At 44.6% G+C, this 21,489-nt stretch overlaps 1 protein-coding gene across 1 annotated transcript; it reads left to right on the top strand.

Annotated features, from left to right (window-relative positions):
- The first annotated feature begins 1,726 nt into the window (after nt 1-1,726).
- On the top strand, nt 1,727-20,030 carry VXN (vexin). Its single transcript, XM_062633267.1, has 6 exons — nt 1,727-4,346; nt 7,043-7,098; nt 12,411-12,573; nt 16,387-16,448; nt 18,643-18,728; nt 19,409-20,030. The coding sequence occupies exons 1-6, from the start codon at nt 4,280-4,282 to the stop codon at nt 19,593-19,595; spliced, it is 621 nt and encodes a 206-aa protein (XP_062489251.1). The 5' UTR covers nt 1,727-4,279; the 3' UTR covers nt 19,596-20,030.
- Nucleotides 20,031-21,489: the final 1,459 nt, after the last annotated feature.

Raw genomic sequence — 21,489 nt, 5'->3', positions numbered from 1 at the left:
GTTAGTGCCTGCAGTGTGCATGTGGAGTTTTATCCCACCTTATTTTTAAACTGTGCGTACCTCTTGTTCACAATTGTCCTGGGTTCAGCAGTAGCAGTCATGTTTTTTTTTTCCTTTGTGTTAGCTGGTGCAGTGCTGTGTTTTGACTTCCAGCCTGGGAACAGTGCTGGTGAAGCCGATGTTTTCAGTTGTTGCTAAGTGATGTTTACCCTTACTAAGGACTCTGTGAGGCTCATGCTCTGCCAGGGAGGAGGGGAAGCCGGGAGGAAGCAGAGACGGGGCGCCTGACCCAGGCTAGCCAGGGAGGTATTCCATACCACAGCACGTCACGGCCGGGGTGGGGGGTAACTGGGAGTTACCTGGAAGGACACGAGCTTCCGGGTGGGACTCGTTTTCTTGGCAAGTGGTATCGTATTCTCTTCCCTTGTTATTTTTCCTTATCATTGTTGTCGTTGGTGGTAGCGGTGGTGATTTGTGTTGTACATTGGTTGCTGGACTGTTCTTGTCTCAACCCGTAGGAGTTGCACTCTTTCGATCCTCCTCCCCATTCCTCCGGGAGCGGGGAAGGGGAGAGCCCCGGTGGGGGGGGGACACGGACCTCGATTGTTGTCAGCTCGGCACCACTCACTGGGAGTGAGTGAACAAGTTGCCTGACTGGGTTTAAACCACGACAACAATCCTATTCCAAAAATACCTAGGGTTATCCTTATCATATTGCCCAGCTAACGGTAAGAAATAGGCTCAAGTGGCTCAGTATGGATTAGATTCACCTCTTATGCAACAGGGTGCAAGATCCAGGGAGAAGCCAGAGACCTGCCTCATGAAGAGCTCTGCCCTCTGTGAGCCAGGGAATCCCTTGGCAATGTCTCTTGCATATGCCAAGATGCTTCCCACTGACTTCACTGGAAGAATGCTGCACTGGAAAGGCATTCATTTGTTTCCAAAGGCCAGGATAAACAAGGTCTAGAGGTTTCTGATACTTACATTAAATCACTCAAAGTGTTAATTACAGTTTTTGTAACCGTAATTAGTATTTTGTTATTTGTTTCCTTTTAAGCTTACCAGCTCTGGCTTACTTGGGAAATAGGACAAGTGTCTACACTTGTTTCTTCCAAATGCAGCTGAACAGATCCAGCCTATGGGAAAAGCATCCTTGCCATCTCTCCAGAAGGACATTTTGCCAGTTTTCTAGGATTTTCAGCCCCATTCACAAGGTTCGCTGGGCCTTCTGCTGTTTCCACCAGTTGTTTTCCCCTCAGCCTCATCTTGCCTCTCTTCGCCTTTTCCACATTTCCCTCCTTTCTGCCCACATTCCCAAAAATCAAATAGCTTCCTCATCCTGCACCTGCAGATCAGGTTAGATGGATGTTTTTTCAGACACCGTATATCTGTTCTTGTGTGCTGAGTAGTCTTTCTCCTCAGGTGTCTCTGTTCACCTTTGGTTGCCAAGTTCTTGCACCAGATGTTTTGATCATTTACTGACAACAACTGGGAGTTCAGGTATTTGGTAAACACAACCCACAGCAAGGAATGGATTCTGCATGTTCACTCAGGAGTCTTCAGTCAAAGATATACCCAGTGCAAAAGTATTTCAGGGTCTTCTCATGGCTGCAGTGGCACCACAGGAATTAAATTCATAGCTTATAAATTGTGCTTAGCAGTGAGAAAAACACTGAGCCTAGTTTCTAAGTATTTTATGTAATGATCTGTAGAATCAATAACTGTTTGGTTTCCTGCTCCCACCACAGGCTGGACTCTTGCTGAGTCAGTAAGGATCCAAAAGGAGATACCATGTGAAATTGTGTGATGCTGCTATGCAAGCAGTTCCTTGGTTGGAGATGTGGAGAGCACCTTCCTCAGCTTCCTCAGCTCTTCAGCAGGTTGCATGCAGTTGAGCTCTGTAGTTCACTTTCTTGGCAGGTGTTATTACACCTATTTTTTTAGCTAGATAAACCAAAACATTTGTCCCAAATAACTCTATGAATAAATAAAGCTAAAAAAATGGTGTCCCTGCCCACGGCAGAGGGGTTGAAACCTGGTGATCTTTAAGGTCCCTTCCAACCTAAACTGTTCTATGATTCAATATGGGCAGTCCTCCTCTTGCAGCAACATCAAGACTACCTGTAAAACCCAGGGCATTCATAGTGCTCAACTACTCTGTAAGCTCTGGGCAGTAGGAAGCCACAAACTCCTTTCAATGAACAGTGGAAAATTCATTCCCAGATGAGAATTCCACATAAAGCATGTCACAAAACAGGGCCCTTCTAAGCCGTATTTTTCTGTGTAGAAGTAATGACAAAATGTCAGCTCTCTGCACAGTGACTCATCCCCAGAGCATCATGTGCCCTTGTAAAGATAGGTGTTCAAAGCCTGTCTTAAAACCTAACCTATAGCACAGCAAATGCCAGCTGGTAACCAGCTCTTGAATCTCACTTCAGTTTCCACATCCCCCTGCCCATCAACACAATGAAACACCAAGTGTTTGTTCTAATGTTAAACACCAGCTATGATTTTTAAATACCTTTAGGTCATACCTACAATTAGGAAAACAGTGACTCAAATCCAGAAGTGCCCCTTCTTGTTGGACTCTGAGTATCCCAAGGTGAAATAAAGGGTGAGTTAGATTTGTTATAGCTTTTTTCTCTTTTTTTTTGGTCAACTATTCAGTGTTGCTCTTCATTATTTTTTCTATCCTTTTGAAAGCTTTAAAGCCTTCCTCCATAACTGCCTCTGCTCCATTCACTGCTGAGTGGACGGTGCGCTGATCTTTTTCTCGGTGGGTAATGGATTTGGTTTGATTGCTTGACACAGGAACAATAGAGGGATAAACAATTGCATTCGCGCCCATGCAGCTCCCCATCTGTTGAGCGTGTGCGCCTTCAGAGGGAGCCAGTCAGGGACAGATGAACACGCCAGCCGAGCCTGATGTTAATGACATCAGTCATACAAGCAGAACATGTGGCGCAATAAATCAAAACCTAATTGAACTTTTGCTTGATTACATTGCCGTCCCACTGCCCGTTTCAAACATGGTGCTGTTTCCTGGGACAATACCCCCGACCGTGCAGTGGTTTTGCTGCCTATGGGAGGTAACAAGTGGTATCAGCTTCTCTTCATTCGTTTCTTTCTTGAAACAGTGATGCCTTCCACTTGAATAAAATGCTTCCATGCTCAGGATGTGTTATTTGACCAATATTTATATTTCAAATAAGAAACATTACATGGATAAGACAGTGACAGCACATGTTTGCTGGCACTTTCCATCTAGGACTGTTGGTGGCAGACGTCTATAGGAGAAGACAGCACTAGTTTTTGTGTTAATTAACACACACGTGCTAGTAATGAAGGCTATTCATTAGACTGATATAATTTAATATCATTATTCACACTTGAAAGTGTTTCTGCCACATCAGCTGCTGGAGCCCATGAGCCAGTATTTTCTATCCTAGGTGTCCATGGCAGCAGTGAGTCACCAGAAGTTGGGGGGGCTGATTGTCATAAATGGGGAAAAGAACAGTTTCTGATGGGAGCATTAAGGAATTAAAAGCTTTGGCAACAAGACCCTTTATTGAAGTGCATAAATATGGACTTAGACCCCAGAACCTAAGTCATGTAGGAACCCATCTATGACTGAGCCACCTGCCCTCCCTCTGCAGCCACTGAAGCAGGGGGGCATATAGACGTACGCATGTCTGCCTGACAAGCCCTTCTTTCGTCATGTGCATTTGAAATTGCAGATGACTAAAGAAGATCAGGATTCAGGTGTAAGTTTATGAACTTAAAAGGTAAAACACAAAATGCTTTTCTTAATATGCTCAGAATCAGTTCCTCATTATATGGGAGGAGCAATTTTTACAACAAATGTGTTAAAGTACACAAAGTATTAACCCAGCTGATTTTAAAAGTCCTGGCAGAACTTCTGTCAATGTTTATTCGCCCATACATTGGCTGCACAGAACAGACTTTAATTATTAGCCATTTATTGCAGAGGATTCTCCAAATGGGTAAAAGGAGACGTAAAATAAAATGCTCTTATCTGAGTAGATGCTTAAGTAACAGCTAAATTAAATCTTTGCATTAATAGTATTCATAGAAAGGCAGATGGGAGCAGAAAATGTTGCGATGAAGAATATGGAATGAGATGAGATCACAGCATCAGTCTGTCCTTTGTAGATCTGGACAATGATCACAGAGCCAGATTGGATTAGTGAAACCTATTTACCAGAAGTTCAGAGCGGTTGCATGAAGCAGAAAGGCAGTCAGTAAGGAGAGGTGGAAAATGCACCAGATTTACAGCTGCAGCGACGAGAATTTAGAAGTTTTCACCACTGTGATTTCATCCAAATGTGAGTACATCAAAACTGTAACAACCTCTGCGGGGTTGTCTTTTAGATGGATGGGGTGTTTAGCATCAGGAAAATCTCTGAAGTGAGCAGCTTATCTGTTCTGCTGTGCTCTGCTCGCGGTCCAGTGCTTGCTGCTTGTTTCTGGAGCTAATCCGTGCAGGTGCTTCGACACTGTGGCTGTGTAAAATCTTTGCGCTGGCAAAACTGGGAGATCTGGAATCAGTGTTGATATACCTATGAGGTAATTGCTAAAGTGACAGCTTGCAACTGTGTGGCTATTCTGTGTAACAGAAAAGAAAATGAAGCTCTGCTAGCAGTTAGCAGCTCAGATGAAGTGGGTGAACTGCATGAATGTTGAATTTAAGTCTGCTGGCTCAATAAGTGGAACATTTCCAAAGCCATGCCCTGGAAATGAATGCATGATTAACATTAATTGCTTGTAATGAAGAGTAAGAACCGGACAAAGCCCAGTCTGCATTTGATTGAACAAATTAGTTTAAACTCAATGGCTGCATATTTCAGCAACAAGAAAGCAGGTAAAAACAGGGAAAACAAATTGTGGGGCCAGGTCAGAGCTTTACTTGCAAGCTGCGAGCATGAGCTTTCAGCTGCTTAATTTCAGAATATAAGTGGAAATGACAAAGTGAACCATCACTGTAATTGTTTTTGTTGCCTGAAAGCTGGGTCTGTACGTACAGACATCCTTTTGCAGGCAAACCCAGAAACATCATCTGCAAGGATTCATTCTTCCCTTCCTGCTCCCACTCCCTGCAGAAAATGATGTTTGCAGGGAGAGCACTGTTTGCATTGCTGCCTTTGTATGCCTGCACAAGTGGGTCACTGCTGGCTACCTCCATGGTTCACTCTTCTTTCAATGGCTATTCAAGTAATTGCATGTTTGCTGGTGCTGGGACTTCCCTTTCATGCCTTGCCTTTCTTCAGCCCCTGTAAGCCTCTTGCTCTGGCAGACAACAGGCAGTGAGTTGGGCTGTGGATCATATGTACTCGGAAAATACGCAAATTTATTGCCGTTTGCCACATTTATTGTGGTCCCTTGTGCACTGGCCTGGGTACCAGTAACAGCACCAAATTACTTGCTCTTTTTCAGTACCTACATAAACTGTGCTGCTCACACTGCCCAGAAAAATCCATAAAACACGTAAGAGACAAGAAGATAATGCTTTGCAATGCTAAACTTCTCTGCACTTGAGTGTTTTGCTTGTGAGCAATTAGTTAAGTTCTCACACAGTGAAATTCCTAAAGTAAAGTTGATTGCAGCAGCTTCCAAAACAACTTACGACATATTCCTAGGAAAAAGCCCAGCTTCATAATGCTGATCTGGTTTTCATCCCCCACTCACCAGGGTTTAAAATATAAAACGTGCCCTGCAGGAGAAGGCAGCAGGTTCCCTGAGGTTATTACACCATGCAAAACAGACTGTAATTGAACTGACAGCTTAGCACGCTCTCAAACTCTATGCCAGGAGATAACTTACTTGTGATGAGTTCCATGTGGAAGTACACTGTGCTGCAATGGGTCACTGGCAGGGACCCTGGACAAGATCCATCACCACCCCTGTCACTGTCCTCTTTCACTGAGGGCAGAGATAAGCCCAAAACTGTGTTTCTGTCCAGTGGAGACCTAATACTCAGTACTTACAACCTCACTGGGTATCAAGGGATGGCTTTTAGGGAAACAGAAGCTGTCTAGGAAGAGTGATCCCACTGCCAGCTCTGCTTGTACCAAAGCCTGGAAAGCCCAGTCCCTTACTCTTGCCATCAGAGGAGAGGCATTTGGCTGCAGTACAAGCAGCCTTGGATGACCTCCAGCTGCTTCCACAGCTTCAAACCTCATTACAAAAATTCATACATAGCAGTGATAAGCACTGAAACTCCTGGATTTGAATGTATGCCAAAAATGTAATGGAAAGCTCACCTGGGGAGTAAGAGTCACCTCTCATCCCATAACAAACCTTCCTGGCTCTTCAAAGCCTTTGGATTATGCATGGAGCTTGAATAGGAAACCCCCATTCATGTGTGTTGCCCTCGGGGTCAACCTTTAGAATTGCAGTTAATTCACCCCATTTGGCAGGTTTTTGCTGGCCTGTTTCTGTCAGTGGCTGCTAAATCCTGTAGCCTGAACACAGGGGAAGGTAATAACTTTAAAGAGCAAAGGGTTAGATATGATGAGAGGGAGAGCTGGGGCTATCACAGAGTCTTTCAGGCCAGTTTCAAGTCAAACTGAAACAAGAAGTGTTTAAACACTCTTCACTTTGTCCAAAAAAAAAACACCTCACTCCAACCAGTCACTTCAGTGCAGCCAAAAGGATAGGCCTCTCCAAAGTTGAAAACATTGGCAGGTGGGAGGCCAGATCAAAACTCAGGAAGGAGAAGCATGGTTCCTCCTTGAAGCCTATTGGAGAGCTGCAGAAACTTAGGGAATGCTGTTGCCCTGTGCCCACGTTGCACAGTTGCACAGCTAGAGCATGGTCTCTGAGATGACATTAAAGAGTACTTTCTTTTGGGTTGTCTCAGCTGGAATGCTCCTTAAACTCTTACTTCTTCCCCCCTTCCCCCCCCCCCCCCCATGCCCTCCAATATCGTCTCATGCAGAACTTCTAGAGGGATGTGTAACCTCATCTTGTACCTTTCCACTGCATCCTGCATCCTGACCGTGTTCCTGTTCTTCTTTCACAGCATGTAGTCCTGCCCGAAGTCGAGCCAAAAGTACGCAGCACATCCTAACAAAGAGTGTAAGAAAAACCTCCCTTTCTCTCCCTCTCTTTTTTTCCATTCTAGTTGACTACACTTACTCTTAAAAATGCCATGGATAAATGGGAAGCACATCTTCCAGGGCAAAGTGTATCAGTGTCTGATGCAAGGAGTGGGGTGGGAAACAGAAAGGGGAGTTTCTGTAAAGCTATAGTTTATTTACAGAAGCACTTTGAAACTTCAGAAACTATGGTCTTGCTATGCATAGCCAGTCAAAATGAACACAGCAGCTTATCAACATGGGCCATCTGAGGGAATCACAGACTTAATTCTTATCCATAAAGCCTTAATGATAACACCAGAGGGACAGCCAGGGATGAAAAGCAAACAAGTTGTATCACTACCTGTATGCATTAACCAAGGAGCCAGTATCCCATTCCCTGAGGAATGTGGGAGAAAACACCAAGCAATGAACTGTAACCTCAACTCAAAAAGATGGCTCTGAGAGAGCCACAGGAGGATGCTTGTCCTTTGATCCCGAGGTACTTCCCGCCCTCAACTCACCTCCTGTGCACTGGCACAGAGTACACAGCTGGAGCTTTACCTGCTCCCTGCAGGTGGTGCTTTCCAAGTCTGGGCACTTTGACACATAGGTCTGAGTTTTCTTGTCTTTAAAGCTAGTTTTCCCTCCTTAAATCCACTTGAATCATTCACAACCCCTACCATGGTCCTCTCATTGCAGTTCTGATTTACAGGAATGACTGCCTGTTTCTCTTGTGCATATCACAGCACTTTTAACAAGCTTTGAGACTCTTCTGCTGAAGCATTTCTTCTCACTACAGGCCTGTCTCTTCACTAGCACTGGCTCCATGGCCTTCTCTTTTTCCATGCCCTATCCCACTTTGAAGCCCCATCCTTATTTGTAAATAGCCTCTTCTTCATATTCCTGATTCCCCGATCTCCTCACAACACTGTGGGTCCCCCCTTGTCGTTATTTGAGCCCAGCTCAGAGCCATGCAGCTGCTTGCTCACTTCCCACTCCTCTTCCCCCTCTCCCAGAGGGATGGGGAGGAGAATCGAAAGAATGTAAGTCCCATGGGTTGAGATAAGAGCAGTCCAGTAACTAAGATATAACACAAACCACTGCTGCTACCACCAATAATAATAATAATGATAACGGAAATAACAAGGGAAGAGAATACAACCGCTCTCCATCTGCTGACCGATACCCAGCCCAACCCGATCAGTGATCTGACTGTTCCGGGTAACTACCCCCAGTTTATATAGTGGGCATGACGTGCTGTGGTGTGGAATACCTCTGTTTAGTTTGGGTCAGGTGTCCTGTCTCTGCTTCCTCCCGGCTTCCCCTCCTCCCTGGCAGAGCATGAGCCTCAGAAAGTCTTTGGTCAGAGTAAACATTACCGAGCAGCCACTAAAAATATTGATGTTATCAGTGCTGTTCCCAGGCTGAAAGTCAAAAACACAGCACTGCACCAGCTACTAAGACAGAGAAAAATGACTGCTACTGCTGAACCCAGGACACCCCTACTTACCACACTTACCTGCAGCTGGAAAAAAACCACACACAATCCCATCCCCTCACTTGGTTATTATGGTGGACCACAGGATCCCAGTACTTAACAGGATGCCTGAAGCGGTACCCAGGAAGGGTCAATAATGTGTCTGTCATATCTGGGTAGAAACTCTGTATGTGTGTATTTTCTCAATTTGTGAAAATCTCATTTTTGTCCTGTAACTCAGGCTCAGGTTTCAAAATGACCTTTCATTCCAAAGGAGGATGAAAGTCAGGGTGCTGGAGTCTTACTCAAAATAAGCCATTTTGGGATACCCCTTTTTTATTTGTTACGTCTTTGGTATATTTTGTTTTCTATGTTTACAAAACAGCATATGTTTATGTTCATATGTTCTATGTTTACAAAAACAGCATAAAAGTCCAATCTAAAAGTTAACTATTCTGATTTAATGGAACAGAATGCTCAGATAATTTATCTTTCTTTTTTTTTGACAAAATTTATACTTTACAACAAAGTGACCAGATTTCTAACAAGAATTTCTCATAAAACTATTCAGCTGGAAAATTTTCAGCTAGTTCTCATTGAAATATATGGCACCTGTATGTCAAAGTTACAAACCTCAGCAGATAGGGAGTTGTATTTGCTAAATGGGAACCTCTGATATTTAACTTGGATTCGATCAGCTGCTGTAACAGCACAGTACTTACAAAGGTCTAAGAAAGTAAGATAAGAAAGTCCCTGTTTTGTTGCTGTATTTTTAGAGGGTTTTTTTTTTTCCCTTTGGGGCTTTCCTGACCCCAATTAAAGATGTCCTTTGATTGGCCTTTAGCCATGATGCAGGCAGCATCATTAGCAGTGGGAGCATCGAGCCTGAGGAATAGTCTGCAGCTCCAGTTGAGAAAAGAAGCAAGGCTCTCAAGCCAGAGCAGCTGGCACAGTCAGCTCTTTGTGCATTCCCCTTCTTCAGTATATGATGCAGCTGCTTGCAGCTCCTGCACAAGAGTTCAAACACATTGCCTGTACTGGAATACACATGCCTGTGAGGAAGTTGTGATTGTCAATTTCTAGACCCACAGAAAAGTAGCAGAATGATTGTTTGGTTTTCACTTTTACATCGGCACCTGCAGTCAGTGCTGTGGAAATGCTCCCAGCTAATGTGAAATCTTCTGGTCTGGTGATTGCAGTGGATGCACAACTTTAATCCTTAGCAAGGGCAAAAATAGCAAGCAAGGTGGACATCTGCCAGACCTATTTTTTGCTGCAGAAATACTCAAGCAGTGCAGCATTAAGTGATTTAACAGTCAAATGACTGACCTTTGGGGGTAACTTTCATCACATTCAAGAACCCATCCCAAAAGCACAGTCAGGAGTATGGAAGGATGAGAGAGAGGGGAAACATCTTTTTTTTCACTAGAGTGTTTCACCAATACACTTATTTGCAGTTCCTATTGCCCTATTAGGAGTTATTTCAAGTGATAGTAGATCCTTCTCTTCTCTTCCCTTGCTCTTCTAGCCCCAAAATTCTTCAGGTGGAACTGTCTGGATGCCAGTACCTGGCTACTTTGCATAAAAATGTCAAATCCCTCTGTGCATGCTAGTGCTGCCACATTAAAAATGAGATCACCATTAGACTATCAAAAAAGGCTTAACTCTGCAAAGCACCTTGTTGTTCAGCCTTTCAGCTTCAAAGCTTTATTATAAGCCAGATGTTTAATTGTCACCTTTTCTGGTTGGTTGTTGGTTTGGCAGCGGGATTTTGGGTCTAGGAGCAGCATTGTTGGAGCAGCCTCTGCTCTGCTCTGCAACCTTCCTGTGTCATCTGTGCTCCCTGCTTAACATAGCTAATTCTGACAGCAGGTATGCCAGGCCTGAATGCTCTCACATGTATGTAAAGTCCACAAAAGAGACTTTGGTAAGCTCTGAATTCAGAGTTGGTGTCCTGCAAACAAATTGGGCAGGTCAAGGGACATACAGGTTCTTAAACCAGTAGCTCTTTAGAGAGCAGTACACTAATTCTGCATAGTTTGGCTGGCTCTGCCATTCACACAGGTTTTAATTCTCTGGTATGTCTAGAAAAGAAAAGTGACTTGCAGCTAATCCTTCTGCCTTACCCTAGGCACCCTAGAGAAATGTCAGGTCCAGTTTAGATCAAAACTGTGCTACAGCAGGTTTAGTTTCCTGACCTAGATAAGTCTTCACATATTACAGTAATGGGTGAGGTAGCCAAAGTCACGGTGAAATCTTGAATTAGGAGATAAGGAACACTAAAATGTGCTACAGCCAAATGCTGCAAACTAAGATGTTCATGAAAGATATGCTATAGAGATTGTGCTGTTGTCTCCAGCTGTAATGGAAAATGGCACTGTAGCTTATGTATAAAGATTCTGCTTTTTAGCATTTTGGTATTACTGACATGACATCTAAAAAGGAATCTTGGAAACATAGAAAGTAATAGAATCATAGAATAGTTAGGGCTGGAAAGGACCTTAAGATCATCTAGTTCCAACCCCCCTGCCATGGCCAGGGACACCTCACACTAAACCATATCACCCAAGGCCTCATCAAACCTGGTACTGAACACTGCCAGGGATGGAGCATTCACAACCTCCCTGGGCAACCCATTCCAGTGCCTCACCACCCTAACAGGAAAGAATTTCCCCCTTATATCCGATCTAAACTTCCCCTGTTTAAGTTTTAACCCGTTACCCCTTGTCCTACCACTACAGTCTCTAATGAAGAGTCCCTCCCCAGCATCCCTAGAGGCCCTCTTCAGATACTGGAAGGCTGCTATGAGGTCTCCACGCAGCCTTCTCTTCTCCAGGCTGAACAGCCCCAACTTTCTCAGTCTATCTTCATACGGGAGGTGCTCCAGTGCCCTGATCATCCTCGTGGCCCTTCTCTGGACTTGTTCCAACAGTTCCATGTCCTTTTTATGTTGAGGACACCAGAACTGCACACAATACTCCAAGTGAGGTCTCACAAGAGCAGAGTAAAGGGGCAGAATCACCTTCTTCGACCTGCTGGTCACGCTCCTTTTGATGCAGTAATGTGCCTAATTCCTGTTATTAATGCAGTTAAAAATCCTGCTTCCTTTTCCCAAAGACTTTAATCTTCTTGAGAAAACTGTTTCTGGATCATCCTGGGTAACAGTCCTGATGGATCCACTTGCTCTTGGAGCCTGTTCCTGTTTTTTTTAACTCACATTAGCCTGTGGCAGCACAGTGAGTGCCATGGCTTAGTCATGCTCAAAGTAGAAAAGAACTTACTGTTGTTCACATTCGTTTTCAGGGCTCTGTTCGAGATACAGGGGGGTAGTGTTCAAAGATGCAGCTCTCAGTGAATTTTGTTTGTGCAAGCTAATGTCTGTGAACATTAACCCCTGGGAGCACAATTATTCATTGTCTTGTACCCTCTGTAATCATTACCAGGTATAAAATGTAAGTAAGTCTAAAAGATGGGAAAGGCCATGAAAAAATAACATTTGTAGTTCACATTTAACTGATTGCCCAAGACATGACGCAATAAGAAATTCAATTTGAGCTGTCTCAAAGGCATATTGATCTTGAAAAGAACCACATTTCTCCTGAGGAGAATACAGAGAGCTGTATCAAAGTAGTGGGTTCCAGAGAGACCCCATGTGGCTTTCCCATACTTTTCTATATCTCGTGCACAGAGGCAGGAGCCAAACAAAACAAACACCACAAATCCCACCCAACAAGTCCCCTCAGATGATGGGAAAGCAGTGGGAAGAGCAAACACTATACTGCTCCCCGTCTCCAAGGCCATGTATAACAGGATGGCTTTTCCTTTCGCTGTAGGTGGTAGCCATATCCAACCACCGGCCCCACAGGACCGAGAAGCTGCATCCTCACCAGGGTGACCTCCTCCAGGTGCTGTACAACAGAGAAGAGGTGCAGGGCTTGGGCTGCCTGCAGAGCCAGCAGCGGGGACCCTGCCCTGCCAAGGGTGCTGCCCAGCACGGTGAGTCTGCACAATGGCTTTATTCCTCTGCGGCTTATGAACATTGTTAGATACTGCAGTCTGCCAGTTTGCAGGCAATTTGTTATGGATCTGAAGGATACTTTCATGCTTAAAATGTCCAGTGGAATTAATGAGAAAACAGCCATGGCATTGCGTAGCTCTTGCTTTATTCAGAGTCATAAACTCGCTTTATTCAGAGTCAAACTCACTTTATTCAGAGTCATAAACTCACTTTATTCGGAGTTATGAGCGCTCCCTTTCCAAAGGGTGATGATATTTTAGGCATGATATTTTGTGAATTACTGAGTTTGCCTGAGTCATTTTATTATATAAGATCCCTGTTCAGTTGCTTGGAACTTGCCGGAACACAACAATTTGGGATGAAATTTTAGATTCTGTATGTTGGCCACAGACTTGATTTTGGTTTTCCAGACAAAACTTGTTCAACATATTTGTGAGAACTAGTGAAGGGGAAAGAGAGGTTTCCAAAGCAAAACCAAGGAAATGAGTAAACATAAACAGACTGGTCATTCAGCTCCTTCATCGCTGACGTTTGGGAGGTTGAAGCTGGAGCAGGGCCATGCAGTTTGGCAAGGGGTGGCCTTTTAATCAAAAACTCATCTTCTGCTCTCCCTTGAAAAACAACCCAGATGCAGTCAAGTCATAATCCTTTGAAAAAATCTGGTATGGCACGTGTTTGGTGGAGATATTGGACATTTAGCTGTGCAAAGGTGCTAAATCTGTGAAGCAGGTACTACCATGAAGGTGCATGTTCTTCACACCCCCAGTCTGCAGCTGCACTGCGCATTAGCCATGCCATTAGGAGCACAGAGCAGACAAGAGTGGGGCCTGGGAAACTGGGAAGGAAGAAACTGACCTTGGGAAGATAGGGAGAGATCTCAAACCAGGACCAGAGCCAAGCTATGGCTGAACAAAGAACTGGGGCTTCAGGGCTGGAGCAGAGAGAGGAGGAGGAGTTTCTGGAACCAGCTGCAGGGCAAAGGATGGCAGAGAGCCAGTGGGGAGAAAGAAGGGAGGACTGCTGGTCTCTGCTGTAAAGGGTGACAGAGAGGTGTGAGCAGGAGAAAAGATGGAGGAATCCAGAAAGAAGAGCAGAAAATGAAGAAGCAGTTCTCATAGGGGTGAAAAGGAAGTGAGTGGGCAAAGAAACTGGGATGCTGTATAGGAAAGAGTGAGAAACTGGGTTTAAGTTAGAACAAAAGAGAGACAAAATGGACTGGCTGAGGAGTGAAAGGAGGGAATGAGAAGAGCAGGACAAGGCAAACTCACCAGGATCATCTGGACAAGACACAAGAGCTCCTGCAGGGCTGCCTAAGCTTGTGCAGCATGGCGAGGCTGTTTGTCAGATCTCTGTTCCCCCCAGTACAGGGGATGCTCAGGGACCATGGCAAGACACCTCCTGCAACAGCCCCCTAAGTTCTGTCCATCACTGCCACCAGACTCCTCAGCGATGCTCATCACCTCACAGAGCCGATGCATTCCCCTTTTCTGGGTGCCTGCTTCACACCTCTGGCTGTGACACCGGGGAACGCTCAGTTGCTGCTGCACTAAAATCTGCTTTGGCTCTGAACAGTGCTGTGTCCTGCTCAAGTCTCTGAAAAACTGGATCCCAGGACCTTCTAATCTTGTACTCAGCACCCACCTCTGCTTTCCTGATGTGACTCCTTGTCCCCCAGGAGGTGATGAAGCTGCTTTTTAAAAACATCCATGCAGATGTTGACCACGGTTATCAGCAACACAGAGGAACCTGTGAAAATATTAACAGTTCTTCCCTCAGAGGATTCAGTGGGGGGGAAAGCAAGCACAGGACTGTGCACTGATCAGCTGCTTTCTGAGTGAACACTGTGTGTGTGAGTGAAACAGAAAGTCTATGGAAAAACGGTTGCTGATCACAAATTAGAGACTGAATCTCAGTGTCTAGGTCCTTTGGGGGATAAAATCACTTTGATCCAGTCCTGGTGTTCCATAACTTTTGAGTGACAGATTTGGCATTTTAAGGGAAGGAAGGTAGAAGTGTTGGTGAATCTTTGTGTGACCAAATAGTTCTTTGTTATGATGTGCTGCAGTGTCCTGTTTCTGTACTAACTGTACTAATAACACCTACACAGAGAATAGGGTACCATGAGAGAGTCCAGAAAGGTTTCTCCAACTGTTTCTCAACAGCTGGAAAGCCAGCATTATGTGATACAAAGTGAGATAAACATATGGATATGTATCATCTCTCTACAAATGTTGCCTCCATGTAAATTTTACCCTTCAAAAATGTCCTTCAGCTTTCTTACTGGAAATAGTTGTGTCTATAGAGTTTCCATGTTTGCTCCATAGATAAGTACTGCTGAATATGAAAGGGACTTCAGATTTGGTAAAGCACAAGTTGAAATCTGAACAGTTCAACTTCCAGAGTAAGGGGAAAATGTGTAAACAAGAACACAGTTAAGACCATCAGCACATGTATTGCCAGCATCAGAAACCCTACACAAGTATCGAAGCATCATAGAATGGCTTGGGTTGGAAGGGACCTTAAAGATCATCTAGTTCCAACTCCTGCCATGGGCAGGGACATCTTTCACTAGACCAGGTCACTCAAAGCCCCATCCAACCTGGCTGTGAAGGAAGCAAGTGTAGCAGGAGGCCACAAGAAGAAACTGATTGCATTGAAAGCTGTGCTTTGTTACACAGGATGGACAGCTCAAAACAAACCAAAACAAAACAAAGCAAAACAAAATCACACTTCTCCAGGACAGAAATACTCAGCTTTGTACCAAGTTCTTGTATAAGCACTCATCTTGGAAACATAGGGCAAGTCAGAACAACTGATGAGAAGCAACCCTTGTCCAGGCTTGGGCATTCGTAGCACCTTCTGGAAGCAGAATTCACACCACACTCCACCACCACTATCCTGAGGGGACCACTTATAAGGCTGAAGCCACAAGGACCTACATTTGTTTCGATATTCTGCTACAAGTTTGCTAGAACATGTTCAGTATCTGTCAAGCAGAGGGGCAGCTGAAGGGAAAAATCAGGCAATACAAGGGCAAACAAAACCAAATCAAATAAGAAAGGGGGGAAAAGGATATGGACATCAGTGGCTGGACAGGCTCCAAGCGCTAATGCCTGGAGCCACTTGCTGAATACTGTTAGTACCTAATATGCAAGATGACAGGAGGTAATAGAATTAAACTTTGACATGAGGGATACCGCTAAGTACCTAATGGAATTACTGGCAGGGGCAGGGAGCAGGAAGAGAGAGGCTGGTAAAGATATTTATTACAGTCAAATATTGCCCCCAGAAGGAGAAGTACTGATCACTATCTCATGCCAGAGGCAGCACTATAAGCAGTGCCATGGCTATTTCTGATGTTTGCTCTCATTATATATATTCCATTGGTTACACCGGTTGTAAATCATATTCTTGAAGACTTGATGAATCTTGGTGTTTCTGTAGATACTTCTCTTGCTCTTCACTTACCTGAATATCCTTTAAGGAACAGCAGACACCAAAAGCAGCCAGGAACAGAAATAAATAAATAAATATATAAATAAGATACCTCCACGATCTGACATCCAAACAGGAGGATTTGGCTCCATGAAAAATCTGGCATCCCTCCCTCATTTATTTCCTCAGCACAACTAGCAGGAATGTCAGGAGATGATCATAATAAAGAAACTTCCGCACTTTTGGCTATAATCAAGTCTGGTTGGAGTCTAACCTGAATCTAGGAAGGAGGATTTTAATACAAGCTGTGCCAATGGGATAATTACCAATAATGCCACATTTCTTACCCTTTGCAGTGGGAATTACTGAACGAGACTCATCCAAGTCCTGTAATCACCCATTGGATGGAAAATCTTTGGTAAGTAAATACAGCAAGACCAATCACCACTGTCTGATGCATCTTAAAACCTGTCAACGTGTCCCACATTAATCATGTGCAGCATGTCAGTCTCTTATAGCATGTGCAGATTTTGCAGTCTTTGTTAAGGCCTTGAAACATGATTTATGCCAGAGGAACCTTAGCTAGGAGAGGAGACTGGCACAGGACAGCTCCCCTCAAGGAAGGGTGGTGGGATGGAAACAGGTAGGCTCAGCCACCCGCAAGACCTGGGAGGAATTAGCCTCTTGTTTCTCAGGGAATTTCACAAATTGGGGAAAATAAATCATTTTAAAGTGGAACAAGCATCAAATAATTATATTCTTAGAATGCCAGCTGGACATGGTAATCAGATCAATGGAAATGCTGATGAAGAATTAATGGGAAAATAATCAAACAAAACCCCAAAATTTGTTCTGTATTGGAAAGACAAAATGCTTTGGTTAAAAATGACTCAGCTTTACTAAAACATTTTCCTTCCCTTCTTTTTCTTAAAAAAAAAAAAAAAAAGAACCAAAAAACCCTCTACATTTTACAAAAACTAGATTTTCAAACAGAAAATAGTCCTTTGAAAAGTTTCTGGAAAACACCAGACCATGCTATAGAAACCTGATGGCTTCAAATGCTCTTCTGGATGGCTGCAATATACTTGCTAGCTGGTAGCTGGGATACACTCAATAAAAATTACTGTACAATGTTGAAGGATGGTCACAATGAATAATATTCTGTGTAATGAAAGTAATTGAACTTACCAAAAATTAACCCAGTTAAATTTCAAAGTCTGCTTTCAAAAGTGATTTCAAACATTTCTGTAAGTCTTGAGATGCTTGCAGAGCTCACCAAAACATATCCAGTCTCAGATTAATCCCAGGGGAAATAGCTGTAGACAACTGTCATGGTTTAAACCCAGTCAGGCAACTTGTTCACTCACTCCCAGTGAGTGGTGCTGGGCTGACAACAATCGAGGTCCGTCCCCCCCCCCACCCCCCCCGGGGCTCTCCCCTTCCCCGCTCCCTGAGGAACGGGGAGGAGGATTGAAAGAGTGCAACTCCTACAGGTTGAGACAAGAACAGTCCAGCAACCAATGTACAACACAAATCACCACCGCTACCACCAACTGCAACAATGATAAGGGAAAATAACAAGGGAAGAGAATACGATACCACCAGCCAAGAAATGAGTCCCACCCGGAAGCCCGTGTCCTTCCGGGTAACTCCCAGTTACCCCCCACCCCGGGCATGACGTGCTGTGGTATGGAATACCTCCCTGGCTAGCCCGGGTCAGGCGCCCCATCTCTGCTTCCTCACAGCTTCCCCTCCTCCCTGGCAGAGCATGAGCCTCACAAAGTCCTTGGCCAGGGTAAACATCACTTAGCAACAACCAAAAAAATCGGCTTCACCAACACTGTTCCCAGGCTGGAAGTCAAAACACAGCACTGCACCAGCTGCCATGAAGGAGAAACATGACTGCTACTGCTGAACCCAGGACAACAACATAAGACCAATTATACTAGTGGCAATAATATAAAAATGGTTTTCAGTATTGACAGTAAAATCAGTGTGGTTATTGCCTTAAATGATGAGAGTGCATCACAATTTCTGGCAACCCACACTTTAGCTTGCCATCTTGGAGGCTATGCCAGTCTCATGGTCAAATGAGACAAGAGGAAGGCAATGATCAGGCACTTGTGTGGCTATGGCAGAACTGGGCAGGAACCAGGGACCCTCATGCCACTGAGCAGCACTCAGAAGAGCAGGGAAACATTTCTAAACACCCAAGGGAGCAGTGATGTCTGGGACAGCTGGCCCCCAGGCAGCCACAGAGGTGGCCTGTGGAGAGCTGCAAGAGGTGGGCTGCCCGGTCTGCTCAAAGCCTTGACTCTTCAGGAAGCTAGGCATGAAACCTAAGGACTAGAAAGTTCTGCAAGCCTCCCTCCTTCGATGGGAGGTGTAATTCTTGCTCATACAAGCCCTGTGTTGAGTTTAGCAAGAACATTCATGTGAGTCATCTGTACTTGTGTGGTAAGAGTTGGGCAGTCAAATCCTTAACCTGCTTTCTCTTTGTAGGAGATCCACAGTATTTATTGATTTTCCTAAAACAGCCTCTTTCCTCAGACAAACCTGTGCTCCCTGCTTACCAGTAGCACTTCCTAATGATGTGCTTTTTTCTCCTGCAGATTCCACCATCTCCAGTTGCCCACATCACTGTGAAAGCAGTGGCTGTCACAGATTCACCCACAGGCAACAGCACTTCCATGGAAGAGTAAGTCCTGTCCCACCCTCTAGCCAAGCCTGGGGAGCTGCACGAGGTGTGACGCCAGGCAGGGAAGGGGATGGGGCACCTCTGCCACAGGTCACCTGCTCACCAGAAACACAGAGAGGTGCTCATCTGCAGATCTGTGAATCAGAGCCGTAAAACCTCAGTGATTTACAGTAAAGCCATGCTGCTTACTTCCCAAAAGTAGGGAGAGATTAGCTAAAGGACATGATTATTATATTGTCAGCCACAGCCATTTTTACAGCTGCCCTGGTGCCAGTTACAGCTCTGTTTTATTACTAGGAAAAAAAATCTGAATTCAAATTTTAAGTATTTTCCCCCTAAGAAGTCTATAATATTTGCCCTGAAGCAGCTTAAAAAATTTAATCGATTTTTAAATGAAGTACAATTAAGGAACATGTTATCCCTAGTACAAATGCACTCATCACTAGGCAGTTAACCCAGACACACATCAGGGTGATACTTGAGATCCCACCATTGCCATCTGAGGGAGAGTAACAAGCTCACTGTCATAGTGTCTTCATACTCCACACACAGAGACATAAATACCACTCAGCCAGTGTAAGCCAGTTCAGCCCCCTCAGGTTTTCCATGCCTGGTTGCCGTAAGCCAGGAAGAAGGGCCATGGAAACAAATGCTTTACGTGTCTGTGCTTTATTTGCTAGTCACCAGCAGCACTGGAGGAAGGCAGCAGAGTACGACCTGACCCTGCCCGCAGGAGCAGAAGCTTCCCTACCACTGACAGGAGGCAACTTGTGCGGGACGCCCAGCCTCCTGAGGAAGATGTGGATGAAGCACAAGAAGAAGTCAGAGTACCTAGGGGCAACAAACAGTGCCTTTGAGGCAGACTGACAAGGCTCAGCATCACTTGGAAGGATGGACGGTCCTTTAGCCAAGGACAAGGTGCTCTAAGATCAATGAAGGAACAGACACAGCACAACTCATCCAGAAAAACTATATCCTTTTTATTACTTGATGCCATTGCCTCTGAACAGTGGGAGGAAGTCCAGCTAAGGTAAAAATGATGAACATGATTCAACTCACTGGCCTTTCTTTGTTGCAATATACTAAAATCACAAATATCCCACTAGATTTACATCTTGACTCAATGACGCTGAAACTACTCCCAGCCCATTTACCATTTTACATGTCCTGTCTGAATCAGCTTGGACTTGCAACAGGACAAGCCTACCAATAGGTTTGTGTATTCCTGCAAGGCAACATACTGATTACAGAGTGCCATTGAATACCCTCAGTCTGCTCGCTGTGTAGCACTTCTTGTCCTCTCCCCCCCTCATATCACGAGGTAAAACCCACACCTTATGATATGCTTGGTCGAATGACATACACTAAACGTATTTCTTTTTTCTACAGTGTTGATGTTTTAAGACAGGAGTAAAAGATGCAAAAATTGTAACAGAAAGTGTCAGAACGCAGCAAGTTTGCAAACACACATTTACCAAACTTTGCTATGTGACAGGTGATTGGTGTTTCAAAGTGTCCTGACAGATCAAACTGTGAGCCACTCGATAACCTCAAGATACTTTCTTCCACAGAACCTGCTTACATGTTAAGTGGTAGTCAGAAATTTACCTATGTGGTACAGGAATTTCACTAAGTGTGCAACATACTAGGAGGAGAAAGAAAATATGCAAATGGTGCAACTAGGTGACTAAAAGTGAGATATTTGCATATAGAAGACCAGTGCTTATGGACAGGTGGAATTCATGGAATTTGCTGTAAAATCTTTCTCGACTTCTTTTTTTCAATTTAGGAATTGCAGGTCATGGCCCATTGGGATTTTCTCTCACCACAAAAAAAGTTTTACAGAAAAGATTTCACTGTCATCACAGACAATATTTTACCAGTCATGAACAGTACTTGCCTCGCCTGAGTACTCCTCTCATTATTAAGGGAGGCTGTGGCTTGCCTAAATGCAGACTTTAAATATAAAACTGAAGGAGGCATTTCTCCTGTTGCTCACGATAATGATGATCTTCTGTAATCTAACTGCCAGTACACCAAAGCGTAAATGAAAAATGAAAAAAGTCTTACTCTATAACAGAAGCACAGGAGCAAAGCTTCCATCTGAAACTTGCTTGCCTGCAGCCAGCATAGTAAAATGGTTTGGAAGGGACCTTAAACGTCATCCAGTTCCAACCGGGCTGCCATGAACAGGGACAGCTTCCACGAGACCAGGTTGCTCCAAGCCCCATCCAACCTGGCCTTGAACACTGCCAGGGATGGGGCAGCCACAGCTTCTCTGGGAAACCTGTGCCAGTGCCTCACCACCCGCACAGTCACAGTCTTCTCCCTCAGACATGCTCAAACAGCTCACAGAGGACAGCCTTGCAGCTAGAAATCCCAGTCTCTCCCCTCCTGCTTACCAAAGGCAGACATCCTTCTCTGGCGCAGCAGCTTGACAGAGGGATGATCTGCTCTCCTGCTTTTCTTTCATCCTTCTGGGAAAGGAGAGCACAGCTCCTTGTTACCCACATGCTAAAAGCCCCCAGCTGCTGGCAAGGCAGGGAGAAGAGGCAATGGTGACCCTGCATTGACCATGTCAGCATGCAAGAGCAGTGCTGACTGCTGCTGAAGGCTGCACACATGAACATCACCAGAGCAGTTTTCTCCCAGGGGTACACCCCACCTTTAAATAAGAGCCTGACACACTGGCCCTGGGTAATAGTACAGACACCGTGGCCTTGCCAACATCAGGTCTTCCATGACTGAATCAAACCGGAGC

This window comes from Pezoporus occidentalis, unplaced genomic scaffold (genome assembly GCF_034315485.1).
Source record: "Pezoporus occidentalis ecotype Australia unplaced genomic scaffold, CSIRO_AGI_Poc_V1 ctg4, whole genome shotgun sequence".
In the NCBI taxonomy this organism is placed as follows: domain Eukaryota; kingdom Metazoa; phylum Chordata; class Aves; order Psittaciformes; family Psittacidae; genus Pezoporus; species Pezoporus occidentalis.
The sequence above is the reverse complement of the archived record's forward strand: the minus strand, read 5'-3'. Positions and strand labels throughout refer to the sequence as shown.